Below are 17,056 nucleotides of genomic sequence, written 5' to 3' on the forward strand. Positions count from 1 at the left end.
GATATGCAGTGAAACATAAAATATAACATAATAGATAAAATGTAAAGTAATATGTACCCCCCCCCCCCCCACATAAGATGTTACCCTGCCATACTTCCCAGAAAGTTGCCCATAGTTATTCAGGGGCAACGGGGCTTCATATAGAAGTTTATGAACTTATATAGACTCGCCCATCAGCATTAGTTTCCTAGATGGAAATGAGTAAGAAGCATGTAGTCCAAGGCCTAGTCAGCAGTTAAACCTCTCCACCTCCAAATCCTCACTTCTTAAAACAGAGACAATCTCAAAAGCAGAAGCCTCAGATTCACCCCTGCAAAATCAGGAAACGCTTGGTCACCTTCAATGCTTGGAAGTCTTTCTCTCTGAATTTCCGTGTACTTTTTCAAACACAAATCTTTGCTAATATACATGATTCACAAAATAGAAAGGCTAAAGTTTTAATTTTTTTAATTTTTGAAATGCTTCTTTCTTTGGTCGTGCTGGATCTTAGCTGCCTCCCATGGGATCTTTCGTCTAGGTACGCAGACTTCTCAGTTGTGGCGAGTGGGCTCTCTAGTTGTGGCTCACGGGCTCCAGGACATGTGGGCTCAGTAGTTGCAGCATGGGGGCTTAGTTCCCCAACCAGGGATCGAACCCAGGTCCCCTGCATTGCGAGGCAGATTTGTAACCACTGAACCACCAGAGAAGTCCCTAGAAAGGCTGAAGTTTTTAGAATATACTTTTCCAAGAGACTGATCAAAGAGTTCTGCCTTGAACACAGATAAGACAAGGATTAAACATACTCCAACTACTCAAGTAACAAACATCTAATATTTATTAATAAATTAGTACACTTGAAGGCATTTTTCTGATATCAGTCCCTCACCATCACACCCACAAACCCCACCCACACAAAGGGAGTCCACACCACCTTTGCATTAGAATCCATCAACTGAGCATCAGACAGCACGTCTATAAATGGGAGCAGAGTTGCAAATATATCAGGTAAGAGTTCTTACAGCGGCAGCCATTTTTAATTAAAGTGATTGAATGAAGGAGACCCACCAAGACCAAGGCCTTGAGGGCGGACCGGACCTATTGACTATGTGTGTATAAAAAACAAGACATCTTGTCAAGCAAAGCTGGGCAAATTCCCTTTGGAAAAGGTGCCAGTTGTCACCAGCACTTCAATTGTGACTTTCCAAAGTGCAGCAATAGGTTCCAGTACAGCTCAATCCTTAAAAGATAAAGTTCAAGTTCTTTGGTGGCCTGGTTATCAAGCCACTCGAATAGCAAAGTCGTGATGGCTTGTGAGGACTTCATGTCTCCAGCCCAGAGCAGATTAGCGTAAGGGGAGCACAAGTAATCAAGCGTTCAACACGGTGTCCAGGTGAAAACCATACAATCAGCAACAGTGTGGTCAAGTTTCAGCCATGAATATGAACTATCCAAAAAGGCATATTAGAAAGATAACTCAAAATCTAATTGCATTACAGTAACTCAATGGGGGGTCTTACATTTCTCGAACCCTTAAGAAAATCCATAAATGACGAATAATAAAATAGTAATAATAAAAGCAGAAGTGGATTTTGAGACACGAAGACGGCTTATAGCATTCATAAGATGCCATGACACTTTTAAGAAGAGCCTCACAATCCAGTGTGTGAGAAAAGCCACACTGCATTTGTGGTTCATTATGTGAATTTAAAGTGCACAGAACAATTTTGAGAATACATACAAAGGCAAAACAGAGAAAATAGGGACCCTAAAAAAAAACTTCAGTGGTGGATATTCTGAAACAGTTGAAAAGGCTTATATGCTAATTTCCCAGATGGGTTTTTAAAAAGAAAGAACTCAAAGCACTGGCCATATACTCCGTTAAACACACACGCACGCGCGCACACACACCAAAAAAAAAAAAAAACACCCCACCCTGCCACTAAATTGAGTAATTTCCAGAGTGCAGTATTCCTCGTGTTCTACAACAGGTCGGGAAGATGACTATAAACAGAGTCCAGGAGGGTCTGGCTGGCTTCCTGGCTCTTGACTCCAATGATCTCAAACAGCCGATCCAGCTTGTCCTCGGCCTGAGGAATTTCTTCGATCACCCGCAGCTCCTCGGGGTTCAGGATGTGGAGCATGTCATCAAAAATAGGCTGCAAGTCGCAGGGGTCCAGGCGCACCTGTCTCAGCACTGTGTCCTTCTTTTCTGCAGGGAAGGGAGGGAAGGGGACAGCTGTCAAGGGACTGCGTTAGGCAACGGGAGAGTTAAGGTGACAGTGATCCTCGCCCCAGGCTGTCCCCACCCCCGACAAGGTGAGGGAGTGAAGCTCTGGCACATTTTAAACAACACGGTGGGTTTTGCCAACATTGTGCATAAGATAACAAGCAAGACTGGCCTAACAGAGATCAGACAAGGATCTGCTTGATTGGGTTGTTGATGGAACATGACATTTGCCTGGACTCAAGTGACTTCTAAGTTCTTCCAAAACTCAGGAGGATGCTGAAATACTTAAAAGAAAGAAACGTTACCACTTTTCCGTCTGTAGCATGTGTTAGTAAGAAAAGACCAGCCCAGTCTTTCCCCCACAAACATTCCAAGTTAATAATTGGCTTATCTGATTTTCTAATTATATTGTTATATTTTGGGCTTCCCTGATAGCTCAGTTGGGATAGCTGCAGAACCTGTCTGCAGGAGACCCCGGTTCAATTCCTGGGTCGGAAAGATCTGCTGGAGAAGGGATAGGCTACCCACTCCAGTATTCTTGGGCTTCCCTTGTGGCTCAGCTGGTAAAGAATCCACCTGCAATGTGGGAGACCTGGGCTCTGGGTTTGATCCCTGGGTTGGGAAGATCCCTTGGAAAAGGAAAAGGCTACCCACTCCAGCATTCTGGCCTGGAGAATTCTGGCCTAGAGAAGTACATGGGGTTGCACAGAGTTGGACATGACTGAGTGACTTTCACTTTCACTTTGTTACATTTCAAAAGTAAACTTCTAAGAGCCAAGGCACATAAATAAGAAAATAATGCTTGCTGGGTTATATCTTAAAATGGGGTAAGAAACTAAACTATTATTACCGTTATAAAATGTATTCTCTAAAAGATAATATGTACCAAATTACAAACTAAAATATAAATCTTTATAAGAATAGGTATATGACTATATAAAGTACAAAATATAAATATGTAAAATAGAATATATTTTATAAATATGTAAAATTTAACAACATAAAATATAGCCCTTTCAGTAAAATATAACTGGTGTTACCCAACCTAGGAAATTTCTAACAAAAGTCATCAATATAGTATACCTGTTAATTCCCTACCCTGCTATTCAGAACTGCTAGTAGCAAATTATTTACCAAATGCGTCAGTCCAGAATCTTTAAAACTTTATTTGCAACCAAGTTTAACAGAGCGAATTTTAATTTGAGTCAATAAAACCTATACTCCAGACTCTCAAGATAAGTTATACTTTAAATCCCTGTGTTCTACAAGCCTGGTAAATAATTTGCAAAAAGGAAAAAAAAAAAACTCTGCCAGACTACACGTTATCGGACTTTCCCCGAAACACTTGATAGCATCATGAGGACTAAGGGTGACCGATACTCCTGGACACAGCCCCCGGCCAGACAGTCGGGGCTGTAAAGATTTTCTAGGTGGGTCCCGGATGGGTCATGACATAGTTTCTCACAGGCTAGCCTCACCTCAGAGTCCAGGAGGTCATTCAGTTCATCCTGCTCCTACTGGAACGAGGAACTAATAGAGGGAGAGATCCCAGGGGCTGTTCTGGGGGAGGATTAAGAACGAATGCGGGTCGCCAGCCATCTGTACCTTTGGTAATAAAGGAGCCGTTCCTGCTCAGTGCGGAGGAGCCGCTGGAAGTGGAGTCACAGCGAAGGAGGGGCTCAGACTCATCCACGAAGAAGCCCTTATTCTTGTCCAGAGGGGACGGTTCCACCGTCAGGAGCGTGGAATTCTCAAGTTTCGTGTTGGGGCTGGGGATCGGGCTGGGGCTGAGCGGGCTGGGGTTCATGGGGAGAGCCAGCTTGTCAGTGTCCAGCTGTGGAAAGAAACAAGCCATTGTGAACTACAGAGTCCAAAATTACAGAAATTTTAATGGACCAGAATCTGAAAAGGAATATATATATGTGTGTGTGTGTATATATATATATACATATATATATTACTGAATCACTGCTGCACACACCAGAAACTAACAGAATACGGTCAATCAACTCTACTTCAAGTGAAAAAAATAAACATAAAATTTTTAATTAAACAATTATAGAGAAAAATGAAATTAAGAGCCCTTTCCAGACACTTTTTGTTCCACTTAACATTTTATAGAGAAATCCTCCCATTTTGACAGTCCATAACTTATGTTATTGCTATCTAGCAATACATACACATACACACATACTCATAAACCCTTCAAAATACACCTGAGGGTTATGTTTGAAGATTAAAAATGAGGAATTATGTGTATATCAAGCTGTTACCTCACAGGAGTGTAACTAGACAAGAAAGTGAAAAGGAAAATCCCCAACCTAAATTATAATTTTGTACCACTGGAAATAGTTTAGATAACATACAGCATATTCTTGTCTGTTTAGAGATGAATTTGTGTGCCCTTAAAATTCATAAGTTGAACTCTTAACTCCCGATACCTCAGAACATGACTGACTATTTTTGGAGACAGGACCTTAAAGAGGTAATGAAGGTACAACTGGGCCCTCATCCAATGTGACCAATGTCCTTATAAGAAGAGACGAGGACACAGACACTCAGACGGGAAGCCACATAAAGACACAGGGAGAAGACAGTCATCTTCTACACCAAGGAGAATCAACACTACCAACATTTCTATCTCAAACTTCTAGTCTTCAGAATTGTGAGAAAACACACTTCAGATGCTTAAGCTTCCCTGTCTGTGGCCCTTTACCATGGCAGCCCTTGCAAACGAATATACCCTTCTCTTTACAGGTAAGGAAAATGGCCCAGAGAAGATAAGTGACTGTCTTTAGGGCACTCAGCCAGGAAGTGGCAGGACTCAGACGAGACCTTGCATCTCCTGATTCCCACTTCAAACTAGCTCTGGGACTCAATAAAACTGCTTCAAAGAATGAGAACAGGAGAACAGCAGAGGTAAAAGCAGCTAGAAAGAGAAAGGGAGGACCACCCCTCTGAAACCAGTGGATGGGCTCTTAAGGATGTAGTGGAGACCATGAAGCTCACATCCCAGGGTGGGGGTCAGAGAGACAATCACAAGAAAGCCACCAAACAAGATGATTTCAGATAGAGACAGTGAGCATCATGACCACTCTGGCTGGACATCGAGCCTGGATTTTAGGGAGGCAAGGATCAACGTGGGGAGACCAGGTAGGATGATGCCATGGTGGCCAGGTGAGGTATAAACATAGCTTGTACCAGGATGCACAGGGAAGATGGGCAGACGTGACAAGTAGTATCACCCCATTTTGCAGGTGAAATGACTGATGCCCAAGAGGGCACACAGATCCTGGGAGAAAGCCAATGTTCAACTCAGCCCAGCTGGATATCTCTACTTGCCCTTGTCATTTGACACCATAGGTTAGAAATGTGGCAGGCACTGGTGGCATCTCCCAGTCGGCTGACTTATCTTTTTATTTGCTCTTCTGGCTGGGAGGGAAATCTGGGAGCCAGGTGGCCAGATGACACAGGGCAGGGTTCAAGGGATGATGTGTGCCCTTCCTGGAGCTGTTAATCACCGCTCATTAGAAACCTCATGACTCATCTCCCCGCATGTCAAGCGAGACATTTTCAAGTTCCTCAATCAGGAGGACACTGACCTTCATTTCAAAGCATGACGCTGACCAGTGGTAAAATGCACAAAGAAAAGCAAAACTGCTTCTTTTACAACCTCTGAGGCATGATAAATTCTTGCAACTGAGTGCAGATTCTGAAGACCTCTGATGATGGCACGTCTAATATCCCAACAGCATCTGTCCCCTGCACAAACCACCAACATCCTACTTCTGCTTCCAGAGCAAGCTTAAGACTTGGGTAACGTATGACCACCAATCCCCTTCTGATCCACAGACAAGCTTTACAGATAGCTTCTTTTTTTTAATGTGGATCATTTTTAATGCCTTTAGTGAATTTGTTACAATATTGCTTCTGTTTCATGTTTTGGTTTTTTGGCCCTGAGGCATGTGGGATCTTAGTTCCCTGACCAGGGATCTAACCTGTACCCCCTACACTGGAAGGACAAGTCTTAACCACTGGACCACCAGGGAAGCCCTTATAGATATGCTTTGAAGACCTGAATTCATTAGGCCTTGGCATGCGCCCCTCCTCCTTGAAAATGCACATGGCCATTCATGCCAGTACATGTTTTTTATTCACTCAGTTAGACAAAGAACACTTGTCTACACTCCAGTACACGGATAACCCAGTCAGCCAATATATAGTGCACTATTCTTGCTTTAAACAGAAATTCCCACCCACAAATCACATGCCAACAGACTAAGAAGTCCACCCACCTATTTCCTGAACTCAGTTCATTATTTAATTTTCCCCCCATTTTTACCAAAGGATCTTATCAGTGGAAAGTAAGCACATGATTCCCAACACAATTTGGAAAGACAGAATGCTGAAGCAGTGCTGTCCAATCATTAGCGGTGAGTTGAGTGAATGGGGAAATGCCACTAGGAATGGTTTTAGCATCTCCACAATAGCGCTCACAATCACAGCTAAAGCCAGAGACCATCTGACATACATCTTTCTAGAAAATCTGTTTTGCTACCAAGTAGAAATATCTGTTGGAGAAGGCAATGGCACCCCACTCCAGTGTTCTTGCCTGGAGAATCCCAGGGATGGGGGAGCCTGGTGGGCTGCCGTCTATGGGGTCGCACAGGGTTGGACACAACTGAAGTGACTTAGCAGCTTAGAAGAGATATCTGTTACTAGACACAAGATACATAGTAGCTGGTTGCATTCCAGATTTCTCTAGAGTTTTCTCTAGAAAAAACCTCCCCTAGGAACTTACTTCTTTCCTCCCTTTGCTTTCCTGTTGACTGTATCTATCAAAATTGGTTTGCAACACTGCAACTCAAACAGTGTTATCACCTGTGCTTTCCCTAACAAGAAATTGAGGCTTGGACTTCCCTGGTGGTACAGTGGATAGGAGTCCACTGCCAAAGCAGAGGACACGGGTTTGGTCTCTGGTCCAGGAAGATGCCACATGCTGTGGAGCAACTAAAACCTACGCTCGACAAATACTGAGCCTGTGCTCTAGAGCCTGCGAGCCTCAAATACTGAAGACCATGCTCCTAGAAGAGAAGCTACTACAATGAGAGGCCTGAGGACTGCAACAAAGAGTATCCCATGCTCACCGCAACTAGAAAGCCCCCATACAGCAAGGGAGACCCAGTGCAACCAAAAATAATAAATAATAATAAAAAAATAAGAAATTGAGGCTTCAGGATGTATGTAATAATTAATTCTTTATCAGTTCAGAAAGTTCACAGTTCAGTATTGAGTTTATAGCAAATAAAGAGCACTTATAAAAAGATTCAGGTACTAAAAAAGAAGACAAATGCTCTAAACAAGAAAGCCAGGTGTCTAGAGAAACAGGCTATATCCTCCTGGAAAAGATCTGAACATAAACTTATCAAAATATTCACAAAAGAGATCCTGAGTAACTTAGTTTATTCCTTTTTCTTCTTTAAGCTTTCCAAATGCTCTACAGGGACATTAATTTTTTAAAATTAATTATTTTATTGAAGGATAACTGCTCTACAGAATTTTGTTGGATTCTGTCAAACCTCAACATGAATCAGCCATAAGTATACATATATTCCCTCCCTTTTGAACCTACCTCCCACCTCCCACCCCATCCCATCCCTCTAGATTGATACAGAGCCCCTCTATAGGGACATTAATTTTTATAATTAGGAAAACAATGTTATTTTTTAAACATACTCACCACTGATAAGTGTGTTTTCCCTCTGTTAACTTGAAAGCATGGCTGTAAGAGTTCTTATTTTTATTGATAGCCAAGGAACAGGACAGCTGGTAAATCAATCATCTACTTGACTGAGCACCTCTCTCTACTTTTCTTAAGCGTTCATGGGTACAAAAGGACAACAGTCCTCCCAACTTATTGCAGTGAGGCAAATACTGACTTAACGGCCTCTGGGAAAACTCGGCCAGTAAAGGCAATGGATCCACCAGATAGACATTTGGAGTTCCTTTGGAGAAACTTGAAAAGTAGAGTTGTTTTTGCTCTATAGCCATGAGGTAATCATGCTAACTTAGAAGACTCAGTTGAGAATTAAGGGTTAGACAGTCAGACAGGCCAAGAAGGGGGAGGAAGCAGGGATTGTGAGAAAGAGCTTCCCAAGTAGCCCAAATCTATATGGGTCTATTGTGTGAACTTCAAGAGCACACGATGTATTTTGGCCAAATGAACCCCAAGTGTTCTCCTGATTAGTTTCCACGCAAATGCACTTTGTTCTTCCAGATACTGTATTTGCTGGTCCAAACTGATAAGAAAAGAGAGATAAGTGGTTCACCGTACTTGACACCTGAGTCATACCTACAGCTTCACTGCTGACTACTTGCCTTTCTGATTTACCAGAACCACTAAGTACAAGGAACCAACCAAATAAGATTAGGTTAACAAGCTACTGACTCAGGTTTGTGGGCTTGAATGTCTCTGGGTTACAGAGGCTTGGGCAGCGTTGATGAGAACAATGATGTAACTTGTCCCGGGTCGCACTGGAAAGAGCAAATTCTAGTTTATCCTTGCAACCCTCTCCTCCCTCCCTCAACCAGCTCCCCAAAGCCACCTACCCATTTTGGGTATGCAGTCAAATCACAATCTGAAACTGAACCTCAAAACTCACTCCCCTCTTAGCATACATACACTACCAGAGATAAAGCAGATGATCAACAAGGACCTGCCATGTAGCACAGGGGACTCAGTCTTCTGAAATAACATCTACAGGAAAAGAATCTAAAAAATGATATCACAATATATGTGTATATATAACTGAATCACTTCGCTATACACCCAAAACTAACACCACATTGTAAATCAGCTACACCCCAATGAAAAATTAACTCTCCTCTTTTAATATCAAACCAAAACTCACTTCCCCTGTTGACTGGCCTTTCCTAGGAGGACACACTGTGGAAGCCTGAAGTGTTGCTCTAGCCCCCAGGGATGGTGGAGCCGTGGATGCAGAAGGTGTAATTATGGTGAGGGTGGTAAATAAACAAAACGAGGGTTTGAGAAGACTTTTTTGCTTCTCTGCTATGATGGAACAGCATCCCTGAGGATCCTCTGCAAACATGAAAGGGTGGAGGACTCCAGCCCCAGGAGCCTTCTTTTCCGCATGTTTCATGATCTTCATAGTCAACTCCTAAGAATCAAAGTCATACCAATCCTGGAACGTCATGGCAAGGGAAGAAAAGAAATCTATCAGTAACTAGCTGTGTGGTCTTGGAAAAACTTTGTCCCTTTTCAGACCTGTTTCCTCATTTCTAAAAGAATAAGGTTACTCTAGGTCATCTCTCTTCACATTGTCTTACTTATTGTTTGCCTCACTACGGGCTCTTTCGTCCTCTCCCCTCAGCACCTGCAGACCCCCCAACTCCCTTTGTCCTTCCAAGTTACTCCCACTGGTTCCTCAACTAAGGTTTAGCACTGAGTTATTTTCAATTACTACCCAATTACGATCTCCCCGTGGTTGTACAATCTGTTTTCATAAAACTAATTAACAACTTTGATGCATCAGTGATCTCCTGAAATGAAGCCTTAATTACCCAGCCTGAATGCCCTTTGCCAATCTGCCAAAATGGTTCAACTTAACCCCTTGGCTCCTGGCATCACCCAGTCAGATTCCATAAGAGCCTTCTCTCTCCCCTCTGTAGCCAAATATGCCTGATAGAGTTAAGGAGAAAGCTCCTTACACTCAAAAGTCTCCCTTCTAACTGAACTTTACCTCCTGATCTCACCCAACACTTAGAAAAGAGGAAGAATTCTTATGCCACATTTGCAAAAATTTCTATCACTTAAAGATGGTTTTCAAAAATACATTTGCTAAATTCAATGGAAACTAATTGTTATTCCATCTGAGTTGACCAGCTTGTTACTCAGCTCCAGTAAACAAAAAGGGACTTAAAAAAAAAGTCATCATCAATGCTCAGCTAAATGATGCAACATGAATATACGGAATCTATTTGATGCTAAGGTAGCTCTTATTAGCTCCATTTTACAGATGAGCAAACTACGGCTCAAAGAGGTTTAAGTAAACTGCCCAAGATTACAGAAACCACTGTTCTTTTCTCCAAAGCTCCAGATGTGATTCTAATGAGCAGCCATGTTTAAAAACAACTAGACTATATGATGATCTTTTACTTTTATTGTTTGTTTCACTTTTTCTGCTTCATGTTTAGAGCTCTCATTTCATTTACGTTTTCCAGTTTCTGTCTCTCTTTCTTCTGTTGTTATTCTTTTTCAAGCTTTATCAAGTGTAATAGAAAAGCGTTTGTACACACAAATACATAAACAGTATTATAATATATATTTTAGAAAACCTCTCCATTTTTGCCTAACTAAAAAATTTGACATTTGGATTCCACCTGTTTAACTAAGTATGAATAGAATGCTAAATTTCTAATTTACATTCACTCAAAATTTTGACACAGTTCCACTTATTCAGGCATCTAGTGTTACTGTTAAAGGGCTAGAAAGCTTACTATTTAGTGATTAAAAAAAAAAAATTGAATGAGGTTTGAAACTTCTAATCCAAGTCTGAGACTACACTGAAATATTATGTTGTAAAACAACAACAACAAAAAAAACAGGAAATTAACATGTGATACAGTATTATTAACTAAAATACAGATTTTTATCAAATTTCACTCACACAAAAATATGATGCCACAGTTACATTTAAAATATATTTTAAAACTGTGAGCTTCCTTGATATCTCAGTTGGTAAAGAACCCACCTGCAATGTAGGAGACCCCAGTTTGATTCCTGGGTTGGGAAAGTCCACTGGAGAAGGGATTGGCTACCCACTCCAGTATTCTTGGGCTTCCCTTGTGGCTCAGCTGGTAAAGAATCCACCTGCAATGCAGGAGACCTGGCTTCGATCCTTGGGTGGGGAAGATCCCATGGAAAAGGGAAAGGATACCCATTCCAGTATTCTGGCCTGGAGAATTCCATGGACTGTATAGTCAAAAGAGTCAGACACGACTAAGCGACTTTCACTTAAAATCTGTGGTTGTTTCTTAGAAAGTTAAACGAAGAATTCTAAGTCAGCAATTCCACTTTTGCATATGTATCCAAAATAATTGAAATCTGGGAATAAAACAGATACTTGTACACCAATGTTTAGAGCAGCCAATGCCCAACAGTCAAAAGGTGCAAACAGCCTAAGTGCCCATCAACAGGTTAATAGTTAAACAAAATGCTGTTTATACATATAGGGAATATTATTCAGATTTTAAAATGGAATGAAATTCTGATACATGCTACAACATGGATGACCCTTGAAACTGTTAAGTGCTGAATGAAACAGACCAGACAAAAAAGATTAAAAATTACATGATTCTACTGATAAGACACACATAGAATAGGCAAATTCACAGAGACAGAAAGTAGAACAGTAGTTACCGGAGACTGAGGAGCAGAGATCATGTGTCATTATCATTCAACGGGCAGAGAGTTTCAGTTTGGGATGATGAAAAAGTTCTGGAGATGGATGATGAAGGTTGCACAGTACTGGGAATGCACTTAATCCCTCTGAATTGTACACTTAAAAATGATTAAAATAGTAACTTCATGTTATGTATATTTTACCACAATAAAAACTTCAAAAAAAAAAAAAGATCAGGTTTGGTCTAGTTTCCATCCAAGTTAATCCTCTTTGCTGAGTCGTGTCATTGCCTGTCTAGACTCACTGTATTTACAGATACTGACAAACCCTATAAACTCAATACAAAGACATCACATGATCACAAGGAGCTGCTCTGCCCTGACCATCAGACTGCAGGGGCCAGAGGACCTATAACTCAATGGCAGATCTTGCACCCCGGCTGAATGGCTGCCCGGAGATAAAGATGAGAGATTATGTAAATACCAGGTACTTCAACTGTGACCAATAACCTTGTTTTCTATTAGAAAATATTTCAGATCCCAACAGACCAGTGACTACTTAAAAAAACACAAATTCAATTTCCACTAAAGGTCTATCTCAAATGAATTACAGTCACAAATAAAGAGATAACTACAACTATTTAAGGATGATGATATTATCTCAAGCTTGTTTCCCCCACTCTCCCAGCTGCCAAGATCAAATTAAATTTCATGACCTTTGATAGGTCTATGTAGGTATGTAAGACTGGGTTCTGATAAAAACGAGCACTTTCCTCCTTACTGTACAAGTATGTCTTAATACTGGAATCTATGTGGTTCCTATTATCTGAAAGGAATTCAGATAATAAGAAAGGTTTTGTTATCCAAAGTTATGTGGTTCCTGGACTTCAGATCTAAATAAGGGTTCAGATAATGATGGTTACCAGCCCTACCTCCTCAAAACATGTACCTGAATCTATTCAATTCCTAAGTTCAGATACTAAACAATTCCTGTACAAGATGATTTCTCCCTTAAAAAAATATCCCACCTCGAATAAAAGGGGAAGGTTTCATTAAAGTCCCTGCTTATAGGAAACAATGACTTTATTCTTCTGAGTGTGAATTCTTGTTTCAGTACAATCCAGAGAAAGGGGTCGTGAGAAGAAGCCAAGTTTACTCAGTAGAAATTTTTGCAAACATAAATAAAAAACAGGAAATTGAGAAGACGATGATTCCTAAACATTTAAAAGAAAGGCTGGCAGTTCTAAGAAATTTGGAGGCAAGTCTTACAAAGAGAAATGTGGAGTGGAAATACACACACACACACATATACATAGATAAAGCAAAGATGTCAAAACATAATTTGTTGAATCTAGGTGGTACGTTATGCATGTGTGTTGTACTATGCTTTTATTTTTCTTTGTTTCCTGAGTCTTTTTTTTTTTTAAAGTGAGGACAATAAATACACAAAGAAGGGCTATGAGCCAAATAACCTGAAGGCAAAAATTCCCCCAAATTTTCCTAAGCTTCTGATTGTTTAGTGCTGTGTTGATCTTCCTTCTTACTTCTCCCGCCCAACCCAGATTATAGGAAAGGGAAGCAAAGAGGGGCTTCTACTGCATAACTAGGGGACAGAGCTAACATTTAAATCTAAATCATCGACTGGCAAGCGATGATTGCCACTAAGACACTGGCAATGACTGCAGCTAAGACACTGCAGCCTTAATGCTTTCTAGATCTCCTTTCTAGAGGTCACGAGATGGAAGCAGGAACAGAAGTACAATGTCAAGATGCCAAGACGTTCAGGTTCCCTGGGAACCCCCATGCTAGACAAGAGAGGTGGCAGAGTTGAGTGAACACTAAACTATGCATTTCCCAGGTAAGCTGCAAGCCAATAGCAGAAACTGCAGAACAGACTCACCCACCCTCAGGAAGCTCTCAGGATTAATTTGACTCAAACATGCCAAAACCACTGGAGTATTATTTTGAAAGACACCCTCAACCCACCCTAGATCTGTCCAAGCATAGAATAATTCAAGAACTGTGTTTCAACTGCAACCTTACTTAAGATTCTATATAAACATCAGCCCAGGTTATATAAGCATCACCAACTCAATGGACATCAATCTCAGCAAACTTCCAGAGACAATGAAGGATAGAGGAGCCTGGCGGGCTACAGTTCATGGGGTTGCAAAGAGAAAGACACGGCTTACCCACTGAGCAACAACAGGTAAGCTGGTCATGGTGAGTTTTTCCTTTAAGCATCTCAAGCCCCAGTCAAGGCAGTTGCTATAGTCTTGTATGTGGTGGTTTAATTGCTGAGTCTGACTCTTGCAACCCCATGGACTGAAGCCTGACAGGCTCCTCTATCCATAGGATTTTCCAGGCAAGAATACTGGAGTAGGTTGCCATTTCCTTCTCCAGGGGATCTTCCTGACCCAGGGATCGAACCCAGGTCTCCTGCACTGCAGGCAGATTCTTTACCAACTGAGCCACCGACCAGGGAAGCCATCTGTATATATAGTGTTATATATACATGCCATTTGCTAATACTGATCTTAAGAGTTCATTTTAAAACTGAATGCCAAGGGCTAAAAAACCACCCACATTTAAGCCAAGGTGTGGTTGCTAGCTAATCCTTGCCTTAAGCAAGAGAACTTAAGAGAATTGGGTGCGCAGGGTAACAGCCACAGGAAGCCACGAGCAATGCGGTATAAAGCTGCCAGAGCCGGTAAGAACCAGCTGGCTCTGGAGCGAGGGGAGGAGGGCGTGGCCGCCCAGCTGCGGAGCGCGTGTGTGTCTGCAAGCTGTCCAGCCTGCTGACATCAAGCCTGAGCTGACTCACCAACCGGCTTTCTCAAAAAAAAGGAAGTGAGGAGAGTAAGTCAGGGGGCTCCCTGAGCTCAGAGCTGGAGTCAGCTCACAATCAAACACACCGCCCAGCCTTACAAGGGCTCAGCCCCATCATTACAGGAGGAGTTGGCCCTGTTGGAAATGACAGGTTTCCCTAAACCTCACTCAGTGAGACCTATTGCTCATTAGTAAGCCTTTCCCACACACACACACACAAAAAGCCTTTGGACAATTCTAATCACGAAAAAAAACGATTGCAAGAATCATAACCTTGCCTTAAGACAAAATAGAAGTATCTAACTATATAAAAGGAGGTCCTGTGAATTTAAAGTTTGCCAGGTACCTGTTATTTAAGACCTGGATGGAGACTTATTGGGCAGTAGCTCTGACCCTTTAATTGGGGTGCATTAATCCCATGGTAGCCTTTCCAGGTGGCATGCTTAGTCATGCTCGATTCACTGCGCCCCCTTGGACTGTAGCCCACAGGCTCCTCTGTCCATGGGATGCTCCAAACAAGAATACTGGAGTGGGTTGCCACACCCTCCTTCAGGGGATCTTCCCAACCCAGGAATTGAACCCTGGTCTCCCACATGGCAGGCAGTTCTCTGCCATTTGAGCCACCAGGGAAGGCTCCCCAGGTGGCGCTAGTGGTAAAGAACCCACCTGCCAACGCAGGAGAGGTAAGAGACGCGGGTTTGATCCCTGGGTCAGGAAGATCCCCTGGAGGAGGGCAACGGCAACGGCAACGGCAACCCAATCCAGTATTCTTGCTTGGAGCATCCCAGGGACAGAGGAGCCTGGTGGGGGACGGACGACTGAAGCAATTTAGCAGGCATGCAGGCAGGCAATCTTATGGTATTGATCCACCCAACCAGAGACTGAGGTATTGTTCCAAAGGGCCTTTGGTAGCTGCCAGTGAGTTATTTTAACATTTGTCTTGAAGTTAATAAATGTTATAATGAAACAGTCTACATGATGCTAAATAAAGGCTTTAAAATGGTTTTTTTTTAGAAGTGTGGATAGAAAATAATTTCATAAAAACACATGACCTTGAAATAAGAAGGCTCAAGCTGATCTTTCTGACTCAAATTTTCTGAACTTCCCAAATCTGATTAGTGTCATTTAATAAAAATCTTAGTTGAATTTATGCCATTAGAATTAGACTATATGTGGTACACAATGCCACAGGTACAAAAGGGAACTCTGAAAATACTTTCCCCTCACTAATCAATAATGTCAGCTTCTCATTTTCCTTCCAGTGTTAACTGTTACCAACTCCCCATGTATTCTTCCAGAACAGTCTACACTTACACCAATTTAGTAGGTACATCTATTCTCCACCCTATTCCAGACCTTCTCTTTCATCCTTTACAAATTTTTTTTACAATATGGTGGCAGAGTTTACGTCCATACTGTTCTGTACCTTGCACTTTTTTGTTTAAAAATGTTTCTTGAGGTTAGCACATAAAGAGCTGACTCACTGGTTTTGATAAATGCGTACTGTTCCACTGTATGGATGTTCCATAGCTTACATAACCAGTTCTCTATTGAAGGGCATTTGTGTCGCTTCCACCTTTTTGTTCTTAGCAAGCGATGCTACAATGAATAATTTACCTGTACCATTCTGCACATATGTAGGATGTATGTACGGATATACGTAGGATGAGGTGGAGGAGGGGTGGACTGAGGGGTTGGGATTAGCAGATGCAAGCTACTACATAGAAAATGGACAAACAAGAAGGTCCTACTGTATAGCACAGGGAACTATACTCAATATCCTGTGATAAACCATAATGGGAAAGAATATGAAAAAGAATGTGTATATATATATATATATATATAACTGAAACACTTTGTTGTACAATACAAATTAATGGAACATTGATTTACAATATACCTCAATAAAGTACATTTTTAAAAAGAATGTATGTCAGATGTATTCCTAGGAGTGGACTGTACATAGGTCAAAACACATGTACTTTGGTACATGCCAGATGGCCCTCCATTGGGGCGGGCTCATGCGCACACCCATTCGAAATGGATACTGTTCCACCTTCTCTATTCCCTTCACAACACAAGAATGGAGTTATACCTTTCCCTCTTTGCCAATCTAAGAGGTTAACATTGCATCTCAGTGCAGGCTTCAATGTGAATTTTTCTATTTTGAGCAAGGTTAAAAAAAAATCACTATACCTTTAAGAGCCTTCAGGATTTCTTTTCTGTGCATGGTCTTGTTCACAAACCATCCATTTTTCTTTTGGATGGTTGGTTTCTTAATTAATTTGCAAAAATTCTTCATTATTAAAGGAAATTAACCCTATATTGCAAACAACTTTCCCAGTTATTATTTTGTCTTTGGTTTGTATATGGTGTTTTCTGGCTTATATACATATTAAGCAGTTGAACTTTTCTTGTATGGCTTCTGTGTTTTATATCATCCTAAAAAGACACTTACTTATTGTGTGAATAAGTGATTATAAAAACAAAACACTTCCTCCATCTCTTTCCCTAGTACTTTTTTTCCCTAAGCCATTTTATTTTTTTTCCCCTAAGTCATTTTAATGGTTGGTTGTTTCAGCCTGCCCCTGACTCAG

The 17,056-nt window shown here is 41.4% G+C and overlaps 1 protein-coding gene across 1 annotated transcript in view; it reads right to left on the reverse strand.

Annotated features, from left to right (window-relative positions):
- Positions 1-796: 796 nt before the first annotated feature.
- Positions 797-17,056, reverse strand: part of TNFRSF21 (TNF receptor superfamily member 21) — a 61,961-nt gene continuing 45,701 nt past the window's right edge. The window contains exons 5-6 of the mRNA XM_043907670.1: positions 3,812-4,040; positions 797-2,188 (exon numbers count right to left, since the gene is read on the reverse strand). Coding sequence (XP_043763605.1) covers positions 1,959-2,188; positions 3,812-4,040 — 459 coding nt within the window. The 3' untranslated portion in view covers positions 797-1,958. The remainder of the gene's footprint in view (positions 2,189-3,811; positions 4,041-17,056) is intronic.

This window comes from Cervus elaphus, chromosome 7 (genome assembly GCF_910594005.1).
Source record: "Cervus elaphus chromosome 7, mCerEla1.1, whole genome shotgun sequence".
Classification (NCBI taxonomy): Eukaryota; Metazoa; Chordata; class Mammalia; order Artiodactyla; family Cervidae; genus Cervus; species Cervus elaphus.